The sequence below is a fragment of the Mirounga angustirostris genome, unplaced genomic scaffold, assembly GCF_029215605.1.
Source record: "Mirounga angustirostris isolate CCGP_5_RB_7025 unplaced genomic scaffold, mMirAng1.0.hap1 SCAF_11, whole genome shotgun sequence".
Lineage (NCBI taxonomy): Eukaryota > Metazoa > Chordata > Mammalia > Carnivora > Phocidae > Mirounga > Mirounga angustirostris.
The window spans coordinates 85,454,094-85,467,505 of NW_026991719.1; the positions used below are offsets into that span (position 1 = coordinate 85,454,094).

Genomic DNA, 13,412 nt, shown 5'->3' on the forward strand with positions numbered 1-13,412 from the left:
AAAGCTAATCAGAGTATTGCATACTCTCTCTTCAGAGTACTCTCTTCAGAGTATTGCATATGATGGTTAGTTTTCCTGTTTTAGCCATTGAAAAAAGAATATTCAGGATATTTATCCAGCATTTGCATAAAAAACTAGACCTCTGAAATATCTGTCTCTTGCATTTATTTAACAAGAACATGTCTGATGGGAGAGTGAAAACATTTCCAGAATTAATTGCTGCTATGTTTAGTACCCATTGTATAGTGCCAAAAGGAAAGGGCAGAATCTGTCATTTTTGATAGACCACCTCAAGGAAGTCCCTTTTTGCACATTACTATAATTGTCTTTCTTCATTAAAATCAAACCAGACCTTAGCACCCACATGCTAGGAATTACTAGAAGGTATTTTATTTGGTATATTCCTCAACATAGCCCAAAAGAATAACAACCAGAATTTATGTGTATAAATGTAGTTTTAGGAACTGGGATTATTTATAATAATGTTTATCACAGTCTCTGGGATTTTTCTGCCATCTGGTTTGATGTCCCTTAATACCTTCAATTTCATGGGAATGAAGAGAAGTAAGGCATAGAAAAGACCCTGCGTTCAGGTTTAGAGAACACAGCGCCTGCTTGGATAAATCACACCTACTTTAGAATCCAGGAAATATTTATAGAGCATTGATAGAGAAGGCTATTACCACATAGGAGCTCATAAATTTAAAAAGGACATGAAATCGGCAGAGCCAAAATTAACATTTATCTATCCTATTATCCACATCAGATTATGCTTCAAATTTAGGCTTCTTGAGGACCAAGCCTCAGAAGGAAAACACCACCATGCTAAATTTGGATGGGATTTTTGTGAGTTTTGTTTTTTTCTTGTTGTTTTGTTTTGTTGTTGTTTTTTGTGGGGGGTTTTTCTGTTTTTTGTTTTTTGTTTTTGATAGAACTTTTGAATTCACCAAGTACTTTTGTAAACACTGTCTTATCTGAGCTTCCCAAATATTACCATCCTTATTACATGTATAAAAGTTAGTTTATAAAAAGTTAGGTTATCTGCCCAGGGCCAGATAATCTGCTTTTTCATGATAGATCCAAAACCAGGATCCAAATCTCCTGTGCGCATTCCACTCTACCAGACTATCTTTCATTTTTACATAAACTTATATCACAGAGCATATGTTCAAAGCAACAATGAATAACCTTGTTTCAGGTCTGTGTTAGATATCTATGACAGACTATTGATACCAAAGGCTTTGACATAATTGAATGATCCCAAAGGTCCATGTAATTTTCCTGAGATATAAATTTGCACTATAGAAAGATCAATATACAAGTGATTACGAGAGCTGTAGTGAGCTGTAGTGATTTTGAGAACTGTAGACATTATGTGATTATGAGAACAAATTCACCATGTACTCTACAAGGAAAAATATTTTTGAAATTTCTTTATCTGGTGCTTCAATGAGGGCAAAAAAATGCATGTTATAGAGAAAATTATAGGCTACATTATGATTTATGAGTGGGGGATTCTTTTGTCAGAATTGTCTAGACTGTGCTCTTTACACTATTCTTCCCTTATTAATCTACTTTACAAGAAGAAAATAAAATCAATGTCAGCAAAAAATAATTGCTTATATATTTGATGATAAATTTATAATTAAAGTTTTTAGCTATAATCACAAAGATGAATAATAAAAAATGCTGCAGTATTGCCTAGAATTGTTTAAATACTATAAATAACTCCAAGAATATAAAAGGCATGTTTAGACTGTTTTCCTTGCATGTAATTTTTATAAATATTTTTTTAAAGACTATTTGTCAGAGAGAGAGAGACAGAGCACAAGCAGGGGGAGCAGCAGGCAGAAGATAGAAGCAGGCTCCCTGCTGAGCAAGGAGCCTGACATGGGACTCAGGACCCTGGGATCATGACCTGAACTGAAGGCAGATGCTCAACCGACTGAGCCACCCAGGCACCCTATAAATATTTTTTAATTAAAAATTCTTCCTTTGATTTGCATTATCCAATTTTTCTTAGAATGATAATCATCAGAATAAACAAATTTCCCCTATGCAATCTTAATAATAATGGATAGTCTATTATTATTTTCTCACCAATAAAAATTAACTTATACTTTTGATTAATGTTAACTTCAAAGGGAAGTCCAAGTAATCAGTAATTAATACTCTCAAAAAAGAAAAATAAAGGAGAATTGTTTCCATTTGATTTCTTCCTGTTAGTTCCTAGAAGGGAGGCAGTAAAAAATAAGCAGTTCTAAAAGCTGATTAATTTTCTTTACTTTTTCATTTTTGATAACATCTTAATTTTTAAACTTCCCAGAAGCTCTTGTGACTAATTCTTTTTCTTATGTGCAGTGATAAGATGATTGGAAGAAGACTTGAAAATGGGTCACCTCTGAGCTTTCCTTTGGATGTTAAACAGTCCTTTTCTGTCTCCCAGTGATAACCAGGGGCCATTTGTTCAATTATTTTTCTCTGTCATCCTCAGGTAAGCCTCTGAACATCCCCTGCAAAGCATTCTTTGGATTCAGTGGAGAGTCCGGGCCAATGATCTACTGGATGAAAGGGGAGAAGTTTATTGAAGAACTGGCAGGGCACATTAGAGAAGGTGAAATAAGGTACAGAACTTGAATTGGTTATTTTTCTTTGCTCTCTTTGCAGTTAAGCAATGGAACATCCTAGAAGAGCTTCTGCCTGGGATTTTAATTGCAACTCCAAATCATTCCATTTTCTAAAAGCTGATCTGGTGGAGAGAGTGAGGCTGACTTCCCTAAGAAATGTAAATGTGTAAGCTCCTAATAAGGAGGTTTTCTCAGGTTCTAAAAATATACCATGGAGTGTAATGACCCCCTCAAAGCTGCTTAAGCAAATTCCTTTGAGTTTCCAAAGCTTAGGCCACTGTTACTCGATCCAGCCATAGCAAATATCCAAACTTTGTAGGTGACTCCTGAGACCACTGGGCAAATGCTTATTTACTCCCTAGGAACAGACAACGTTCATATGTCATAGGTGTAAAGCCACAGTGACAGTAGTAAGCTACTACTTGCCAAAATAACTGTTGACTCTTGTTGAATAGTGTTTATTTTTCCCAGTACCCGCTGCTCATCCTGAAAGTGAGTTTCAAGTTAGCACCACCCTATACATCTTTTCACTCTCCTGTCACAGATACATTCATGGTACATAGACATCTATTCTATTGGTTTTCTAATCCTATTTAATACAATGTCATTTGTACAAATAAAGAATAAGTAATTTTTCCTACCTCAGCCAGACTATGGGATTGCCCTTTGATTTCAGAGGTGGTGATATATAGTGTACATTTTTCATTCCAATAGGAGTTGGGACCCTTCTCCTTCCACCCCCATTAAGAATCTTTTAGTGGAAGCCAATCCAATATTTGAGTGCAACTAATGTTAAAATGCATTCTTTTACTTTTTATTAAATATATAGCAGTGCAAAAGAAACAAGTACACTTTATATGATTTTCTATGATTAAATATAATTTATTATAACTACCATGACAGTTTTTCCTCATGTGTCCACCCAGTAACTCCACTCCAGAGGATCATAATTTTGAGGATCCATGAACCCTCTGAGAGCCTATGCATAATATTGACTATGTGAGCTTATTTCTAGGAAAAAGTACATGAAAGGTATCTGAGTTAGTCATTTGTCATCGGGGAAATGCAAATTAAAACCCTGTGATAGCACTTTATACTCACTAGGCTGGCTATAATCAGAAAGATTATAACAAGTGTAGGCTTGGATGTGGAGAAATTGGAATCCTCATACACTGCTGGTGGGAGTGTAAAATGGTGCAGCCACTTTGGATAACAGTCTGGCAGTTCCTCAAATCATTAAGTGTATAGTTATCAGCAATTCCCCTCCTAGGTATATAACCAAGAAAAATCAAAACATACACCCACACAAAAACTTGTACTTGTTCATTGCAGCATTATTCATAATAGACAAAATGTAGAAATAACCTAAATGTCTATCAACTGATGAATGGATAAATAAAATGTGGTATATTCATATAATGAAATCTTATTCAGGCGTAAAAAAGAATGAATAATGTACTGATATGCACTACAACATGGATGAACCTCGAAAACATACTCCGTGAAAGAAGCCAGTGGGCGGGAAAAAAACCTACATACTATATGCTTTCATTTATATGAAATGTCTAGAATAGGCAAATCTATAAAGACAGAAAGTAGATTAGTGGTTGCTTAGGGCTGGGGGGATAGAGGGATAGGGGTAAAGACTTAAAGTATATGGGTGATTTTTTAGGGGTGAGGTGGAAACAATATAACATAAAATGCACTGTTTTAAAGTGTACAATTTAGTGACACTTAGTTCATTCACAATGTTGTGCAACCACAACCACTATCTAGTTCCAGAAAATTTTCATCACCCCAAAACCCTGTACCCATTAAGCAGTCTGAAGCTTCATTTTGAGGTGATGAAAATGTTACAAAATTGACTGTGGCAATGGTTGCACATATCTGAGAATATACTAAAAAACAGTGAATTGTACATTTTAAATGGATGAATTATATTGTATATAAATTATATCTCAATAAAGCTGTTCAAAAAAACTTCCAATCAATTGCCTGGCTCACAACAGATGTTCAGAAAAATAATGGTATTTATAAATAATTCTTAGCTCTTAATTCCCATTTTAAGTTTAAGTTTCCTAATTACTAACACTTTATTAGCAAATTTCAAGTTAACGTTTATGAAATTAATGCAACTGAATTTCCTTTAAGTTATTTTAGAAGATACATGTTTAGAATTATTCTCAATGTACTTTCCTATAAAAGACTTTAAGGATTACTCTTTATTTTTCAAAAAACGAAACTGATCACCAAAGGACAAGTGGTAGGTACAATGGTACACGGTAGCAAAATTTCCACTACCAAAAAGCTCAGAACTATGTTTAATGATCAAGGGTAGTAGTTATATGAACCTAAGATAATTATCTCTCTCGTGTATGACTGGATTGTTCTAAATAAACAGATTTAATGGAGGTATAACTGACATACAGTAAACAACACACAATTTAAACCATACAATTTGTAAGGGCTGATATGTGTATCCACCTATGAAACTATCACCATAATCAAAATAATGAATATATAAATCGCCCACAAGTTTCTCTTTTGTAATCCCTCCCGCCCTACTTCCACAACATTGATCTGTCACTATAAATCGGTTTGCATTTTCTAGAATTGTATATAAATATAATAATGCAGTACATTTTTTAAATCTGGATTATTTCAGTTAACACAATTATTTTGAGATTCATCCATCTTGTTAAATGTAGCAACAGTTCATTCTTTTTATTGCTGAGTAGTATTCCATTATATGGATATAAACAGTCTGGTCACTTCTTGAAGGATATTTGGGTTGTTTGCAGTTTATGGGCTATTCCAGATAAAGCTGCTATGAACATTCACTTATGCATCTTTGCATGCCCATATATTTCCTTTTTTTTCTTGAGTAAATACCAAGACATGGAATGGTTGAATTATATAGTAAGTGTACATTTAAGTTTATTAGTTCATTTTTTAGCTCTGTTTTAAAAGCAATTTTTAGAATAACTTTAAATTTACAGAAAAATTGTGAAGATAAGGTCTTAGTCTGCTTGGGCTGCTAACACAAAAATTCCATAGACTAGGTGACTTAAACAACAAATATTTATTTCTTATGGTTCTGGAGACTGGAAAGTTCAAGATAAGGCACCAGCAGATTTAATGTCTGATGAGAGCCTACTTCCTCATTCACAGATGGTCATCTTCTCTCTATACCTTCACATGTCCTTGCATGATGGAAAAGGCAAGAAAACTCTCCGGAGTTTCTTTTGTAAGGGCACTAATCCCATTCATTAGGGCTCCTCTCTCATGACCTAATCACCTCCCAAAAAGTCCCACCTCTTAATACCATCACATTAAAAGTTAAAATTTCAATATATGAATGTTTGTTTTGGGGGGAGCTACAAACATTGAGTCCATAGCAGATAGTATAGAGAGTTCCTACATACGTCATACCCAGTTTTCCCTGTTACTAATATCTTAAGTTACTATTACAATTAATGAGCCAAAATTGATATATTATCATTAACTGAAGTCTATATTTTATTCAAATTTCATTAGCTTTTACCTACTACTCTTTTTTTCTCCAGGATTATTTAACTTTTTTAAGAATCTGCCAAACTATATTCTGAAGTGGTTATACTATTTTACAAAAGAAAAGTTAGGCACCACTGCTGCTCTCTAACAGCAAATGGTTAGAATGGTGAGAGAAAAAGCATACATATATGAAACAGTTCAGTCTAGTCCAAGCTACTTTATTAGGTACAAATGAACCAACATTTAGTACCACAGGAAGTCAACATTTCAGGACTTGCAAAATGCCATTGTTTATTTGATTTTGTTACATCCTCTTTCTCCACTCTCCCCAGCCCTCCCCATAAAAAAAGGATACATGTCTATATTTGCAGTGGAGGAAAGTAACATGGAACTTGTTTTGAAAATTTTACAAAACTCTTCTAGCTAACTAGAGATACCTTCAGAGAAGTGTAAACAAAGAGGCAGGGTTTTCTAGCCAAGATAAACACGTAGTCAGCAATTTTGTAATATTAATTATGTGATCTTGATCTATTTGAGAGCTTGTGTGGGTGCAGGAATTCTTTCAGGATATGGCCATTTATGTTAACACAGGAGTTACTTACTAGATTCTGTCTTCTAGCCTTCAAAGCCAATGTCCTTGAAAGAGAGTATATAGGATTTTTACACAGCATGGCAGATTGGAACAAATCTGGTAGTTTATTTAAAAAATACTAATCATACCATTAGTTCAACCAAAGAAGGTCTGCATTCTTTCATAGCCCATACATTTTCTCCAAAGAGAACAGTTCTGATGGTAGAATGCTGAAAATGTAAGTTGAGGATTCCTCTGGAAAGCATTTCTGGAAACAAAATTTCCTTCTGGATGCATGGTTCTCCCTCAGGGTATTGTATTTGTTTCAATTTTAGTTGAATCATAGCTCTTATGTTGTGCATGCATGTCAGAAGTGCACTGCCCCAGAGATCTAAGAAGTGGGGATGTAAATAAATTGCTCCCAAGCAGTTGACTTGTGGAGAACCTGCCACAGAGGCACTGTATCTGGCGGGAGGACTGGCCAACTGCCTAGGTTCTCAATTTCCTGGGCAGCGGTTTGATCCTAGAAGTATGTGTTGCAACTTTTTTTTCTCTTACTGTTGCCCCTGGGGAGTAGAGAACTTTGGGGGGAAAAAAAGAAACCTACCTAGGGGAAAAGCTTGGGTATTTACCAAAGGCTTGCTGAAATAATGTCAATCAGACTACAGTAAATGCAACTTCTGTACAAAGCAGTCCCCCGGCAGCTTGACTAGTATATTTGATCAAATCCTGAGGAGGGTTTTGGAGTTATCATTTGTTTGCTATCTGGGTTATTATTTTTTTCTCTCTCTCTCTGGGTTACTTTGACCACAGTGGCTCCTTGCATCTTCTGACTTGCAACCTGTTGTCAAAGCACTCAGACTGCACTCTGGGCATACAGATTCTCCTTTATGTCCCTTTAGCAGAAATTGGCATAGCCCTCCCAATTCTCTGATGTTGCTAAGAGACTGAGCCTTAAGGAAATCTGAACCCAAATGTAGTACCATTCACAACTCCCACCCTATCTCATACAACTGCATCCCAGATTTTCCAGTGACCCCAGAAGATGTCATCTGTAGGGATGTCAAAGGAATTTGATATGTGCCGTAGCATAAGCTGCAATTGTGCAAATTTGGTTATTGTCTTCTACCAGTTTAAAGTCATTTCAACAAGCTGCTCTCTATAAGCTCTATCATGTCTATTCAGAGAAGTCAAATAATCATTGGGAAGAGACCCACTGGAAATCATCATTAGGAAAGGACATCCTAATTTCTGTCCCTCTATTAAAGCTCAATGGGAAGAATTTGCAAACTGGCATAAAAGAGTTCTTGAAAAGGAGTAGTAGTCTTTGGGTGTGAGCATTCTCAAAAGGCCAATCCAGTTCCATGTCTTTACAGAACTTACTTTTAATTAATATTATCAGAGTCTTGAGAATTAAAAAAATAAAATAATTTGCTAGTGAGGTATGTATCCCACAGTGCTAGTAAAAAATGTCAGAGAAATTGAACTCATCCTATTAAACAACAACAATAAAAATAGTTTCTAAACTTGCCTGCAGAATTAAGGTTTTGTTTTGTTTTTGTTTTTTTTTTTTTTGAGACAGAGAGAATGAGAGAGAGAGAGCACATGAGAGGGGGGAGGGTCAGAGGGAGAAGCAGGCTCCCTGCCAAGCAGGGAGCCCGATGTGGGACTTGATCCGGGGACTCCAGGATCATGACCTGAGCCGAAGGCAGTTGCTCAACCAACTGAGCCACCCAGGCGCCCCTTGCCTGCAGAATTAATTGCATCTGATTGTAAAAGGAGACTGCATGACTTTCGATGCAATTGCTTTCCCCCAATGGAGAGTAATTTTTGATTATAAATCTCACTTTACAAATCTTCCTATCAATATCTGTTTTTCCCCTTAGGCAATACCACAAAACGTTTACCAAATCTTTTGTAATTCTTGAGCTGAAAAACATATTCAATTTATCTTAAGGTTTTTCAAACAAGCTTCTTAAAATGCAAATAATTTTATTTACTTTCAATTCCTGAAAGGCTACAAGTTGTATACGGGCTTTGTTTGGTTTTAGTTTCGTTTTCTTCACTCCTACTTCCACCACTTTCTGGCCTTCTGTTTCCATCTGTTCACCTTAACATCCTTTCCTTGAATGAGTAAAATGCTCTTAACAAAGAAGGGAATGTGGTACAGGTACGAAAAGATTTTATTCTTGGAAATAAAGCAAGCCTATATTAAAGATGCAAAGTAACCTTTTAATAACTAATCGATTAAAAAAATACGGAGCTGTGAATACGTAGTTTGTCTCCCAAGTATAAACTATTGAAGTCCCAGGCAGCCCGAGGCAAAATATGTGCTCTGTTTTGGCAACCTCCCACCATACTTTTTCAGTGCTTTGAAGCACCCCATCTGCTCTGGCCTTCCTCAAATTGAGCTCACACACACACACACACACACACACACACACACACACACACACATCTCTCCTTTTCCTCCATTCGCAGCTCATCTCATTGGAATAAGGAACACTGATCAATCACTTTGCCTTTGATTTAAATAAGTTTCAAATCTTATGACCTATATGTGAATGTAGATTTTGTAAGTCATGAGGAGGCTTCAGTGGAAATGTAAACTTCATAAGCAGCATAGTTTTACCTAGGAGCAGTCTTAATTGCCAGTTATCTGAAGGATGAATTTTAGAGGAGTGATGACTCTACTCTTCACAGTTGTAGTTCCACAGTGGATCTTAGTCTTGACCTATGCATAAAATATTTAAAGCCTACCTAACATATATATCTCCTTTTACTGAGCAGACTCTAGATGTCCAGTATCAAATATAATATATTATAAGCTACTCTAGACAAGAATCTATAATTAGCAAATAATAATAATAATAATAAATCCTTTTCATTTTTTTACTACACAGTAAATTACAAAAGCATTTTGGCATCCTTAATAACATTGGGATTTTCATGATAGTCATCTGAGATAAAGAGTATCGATGTAGTCCATATATACAATGGAATATTACTCAGCCATCAGAAAGGATGAATACCCAACTTTTACATCAATATGGATGGGACTGGAGGAGATTATGCTAAGTGAAATAAGTCAAGCAGAGAAAGTCAATTATCATATGGTTTCACTTATTTGTGGAACATAAGGAATAGCATGGAGGACATTAGGAGAAGGAAAGGAAAAATGAAGGGGGGTGGAAATCAGAGGGGGAGACGAACCGTGAGAGACTATGGACTCTTAGAAACAAACTGAGGGTTCTAGAGGGGAGGGGGTTGGGGGGATGGGTCAGCCCGGTGATGGGTATTAAGGAGGGCACGTACTGCATGGAGCACTGCTTGTTACACGAAAACAATGAATCGTGGATCACTACATCAAAAACTAATGATGTATTGTATGGTGACTAACATAACATAATAAAATAAAATAAAATTTAAAAATAAATAAATAAATAAGTGGGAAAAAAGAGTATCAGTTTATTTTACAGAATAAAAAAAATTGGTTTAGAGATTAAGGAAGAGCTGTCCCTGGGTAGTTTGTTTACTGTTCCAGTGGAGCTAGACTGAATTCATCAAAACACAACTAGCAAGAATCTTCAGTTGCCCAGAATGGTTTGTTGTACACCACATTAAGGATGTAGAGTCAAAACTTGCCCGGGACTGAAAGAGTGAAAATCAGTCTGAACTGAGAATAAGCAGTCCTGCTATTAATCAGCCTGGGAGGACAGACAGATAAAGCCAGCTGCAAAGTTAACAGAAAACACTTTTTCTCCCAAGGTCATGCAGCAATTGTAAAATGCCATAACGACCCCCACCTCTTTTGAGTGACTACTGCTTTCTTACCAGTGATGCCCCACAACTACTTTTCTATTTTCATATATTACTGGGAATACCCAATTGCTAAGCCATCCTTGCCTCATGACAGTTCTCAACTCCTAGTCAATCCTCCCTTCTCCCAATCCTACCTTAAAAATCCCAACCAATCCAGAATTTATCAGGGCTTCCCTAGACTCTACTCAGAATCATTCAGTGGAAATCCAAACATTACAAAAGATGCTTTCTTCCTACCTTCAACTGAGGAATGATCCACAGTTATTTTGAAGTGTCCCACCCACAATGCATTCAGTCAATAAGTCTGATTTTGTCAGACTGTAGGTTTGATCCTGGTCACTAATAAGGCTTTAATAGGTACTTTAAAAATGACATTAAAAGAAAGAATTTGTTTAAGAGCTTTTTAGAAGCATACTCCTATTCTTGATATTCTCAATCATCATTCCTGGACAATGATTACTCATACTTATAATAATAACCCAGAGACTGTGCAAGAACCTAGACATCATAAGAGGGCTCAATTTGGTTTAAGGGACCATTTAGGATGAATAGTAATTGGAATTAGATATTTTATTTTATTTTATTTTGGGGGAATCAAATCTTTTCACTTTATTTCATGCTAGATTTTTAAAATTTTCCAGCTTTGTTGAGGTATAAATATAAAAATTGTGTGTATTTAAGATATACAACATAATGTTTTGGTATACGTATACATTACAAATCAAGTTAAACCATAATCAAGCTATTAACTTATCCACCACCATACATACTTACCAGTTTTGTGTGTGTGTGTGTGTGGTGAAAACACTTTATATTTACTCTCTTAGCAAATTTCAAGTATACAGTAAACTTATTACTAACTATAGTCATCATGCTGTATATTAGGTCTCTAGAACTTACTCATTATATACCTGAATGACCAGCATCTCCTCATTTCTTCCTCCATCTCCGGGTAACCACCATTCTATTCTGTTACTATGAGTTTGGTATTTTTAGATTTCACATATAAATGATATATCATATAGTATATTTCATTTTCTGACTTATTTCGCTTTGCATACTATTCTTCAGATTCCCTTATGTTGTTGCAAATGGCAAAGTTTCCTTATTTTTTAAGACTGAATAATATTTCATTGTATATATAAACTACATTTTTTTAAACCATTCCTCCATTGATGGACACAGGCTGTTTCCGTATCTTGGCTATTATATAATGCTGCACTGAACATGAGAGTGAAAATACCTGAGATCTTTATTTTGTTTCCTTTGCATATATACCCAGAAGTGGGATTGCTGGGTCATATGGTAGTTTTATTTTTAATTTTTTGAGGAATATCTGGATTGATGTCCATAGTGACTGCAACCAATTTTATTCCAACCGACAGTGGACAGGGTTCCCTTTTATCCATATCCTAGCCAGCAATTTTCATCTTTTGTCTTTCTGATAATAGCCATTCTAACAGGTGGGAGATAATATCTCATTTTGATTTTGATTTGCATTTCCCTGATGATAGTGAAGATGAGCAACTTTTTATATACCCATTGGCCATTTATATGTCTTTTTTGGAGAAATATTTATTCAGGTCCTTTGCCCACTTTTAATAAGGTTATTTGTTTTGTTTTGTTTTTATATTGAGTTGTAAGAGTTCCTTATATGTTTTGGGGTTTAACCCCTTATCAGATATATAGTTTGCAAATATTTTCTCCTATTCCCTAAGTTACCGTTCCACTCTTTTTTTTTTTTCCAGAGAAAGAGCGGGAAGGAGGGGAAAGAGGAGAGGGAGAGAGAGAATCTTTTTGTTTTTAAATATTCAAAATATATTTTAAAAACGTATATAATTCAATAACAAAAAAATACAATAATCCTATTTAAAAATAGGCAGAGGATTTGAAAGGACATTTCTCCAAAGAAGACATACTAATGGCCAAAGGGCATATGAAAAGATACTCAACATCACTAATCTTCAAAGAAAGGTAAATTAAAACCACAATGAGATATCACAGTACACCTCTAAGAATGGCTAGTATCAAAAAGACAAGAAATAACAAGTGTTGGCAGGCATGTGGAGAAAAGGAACCCTTGTGCACTGTTGGTGGGAATGCAAACTGGTGCAGCCACTGTGGAAAACAGTATGGAGGTTCCTCAAAAAATTAAAAATAGAACTACCATATTATCCAGCAATTCCTACTGGGTATCTATCCAAAGAAAATAAAAACACTAATTCAAAAAGATATATGCACCTTCATGCTCATTGCAGCATTATTAATAATAGCCAAGATACAGAAACAACCTGTGTCCATCTTTGGGTGAATAAATATTTCTCAAACAATTATGCAGTGCTAGGTACTGGTATATAACTATCACCTTTGACTAGCATTCTCTAGGTGACTTTTATTATTAATTTTATTTTATTATGTTATGTTAATCACCATACATTACATCATTAGTTTTTGATATAGTGTTCCATGATTCATTGTTTGTGTATAACACCCAGGGCTCCGTTCAATACGTGCCTTCTTTAATACCCATCACCGGGCTAACCCATCCCCCCAACCCCCTCCTTAAGCAGGCTCCACGTCCAGTTCATAGCCCAACGTGGGGCTCCATCTCACAACCATAAGATCATGACCTGAGCTGAGATCAAGAGTCAGATGCTTTTCCAACTGAGCCACCCAGGTGCCCCTTCCACTCTCTTTTTTGATAGAAATATAATTGACATACATTATATTAGTTTCATGTGTACAACCTAATGATTTTATATTTGTATATATTGCAAAATGATCACCACGATAAGTCTAGTTACATTTGTCACCATACAAATTTTTTTCTTATAATGAGCAATTTTAAGAATTACTCTATTAGCAACTTCCAAATATAT

At 35.5% G+C, this 13,412-nt stretch overlaps 1 protein-coding gene across 1 annotated transcript in view; it reads left to right on the top strand.

Moving 5' to 3' along the window:
- Positions 1–13,412, top strand: part of IL1RAPL2 (interleukin 1 receptor accessory protein like 2) — a 639,368-nt gene that overhangs the window by 582,729 nt on the left and 43,227 nt on the right. Inside the window, exon 6 of the mRNA XM_064573611.1 lies at positions 2,495–2,624. Coding sequence (XP_064429681.1) covers positions 2,495–2,624 — 130 coding nt within the window. The remainder of the gene's footprint in view (positions 1–2,494; positions 2,625–13,412) is intronic.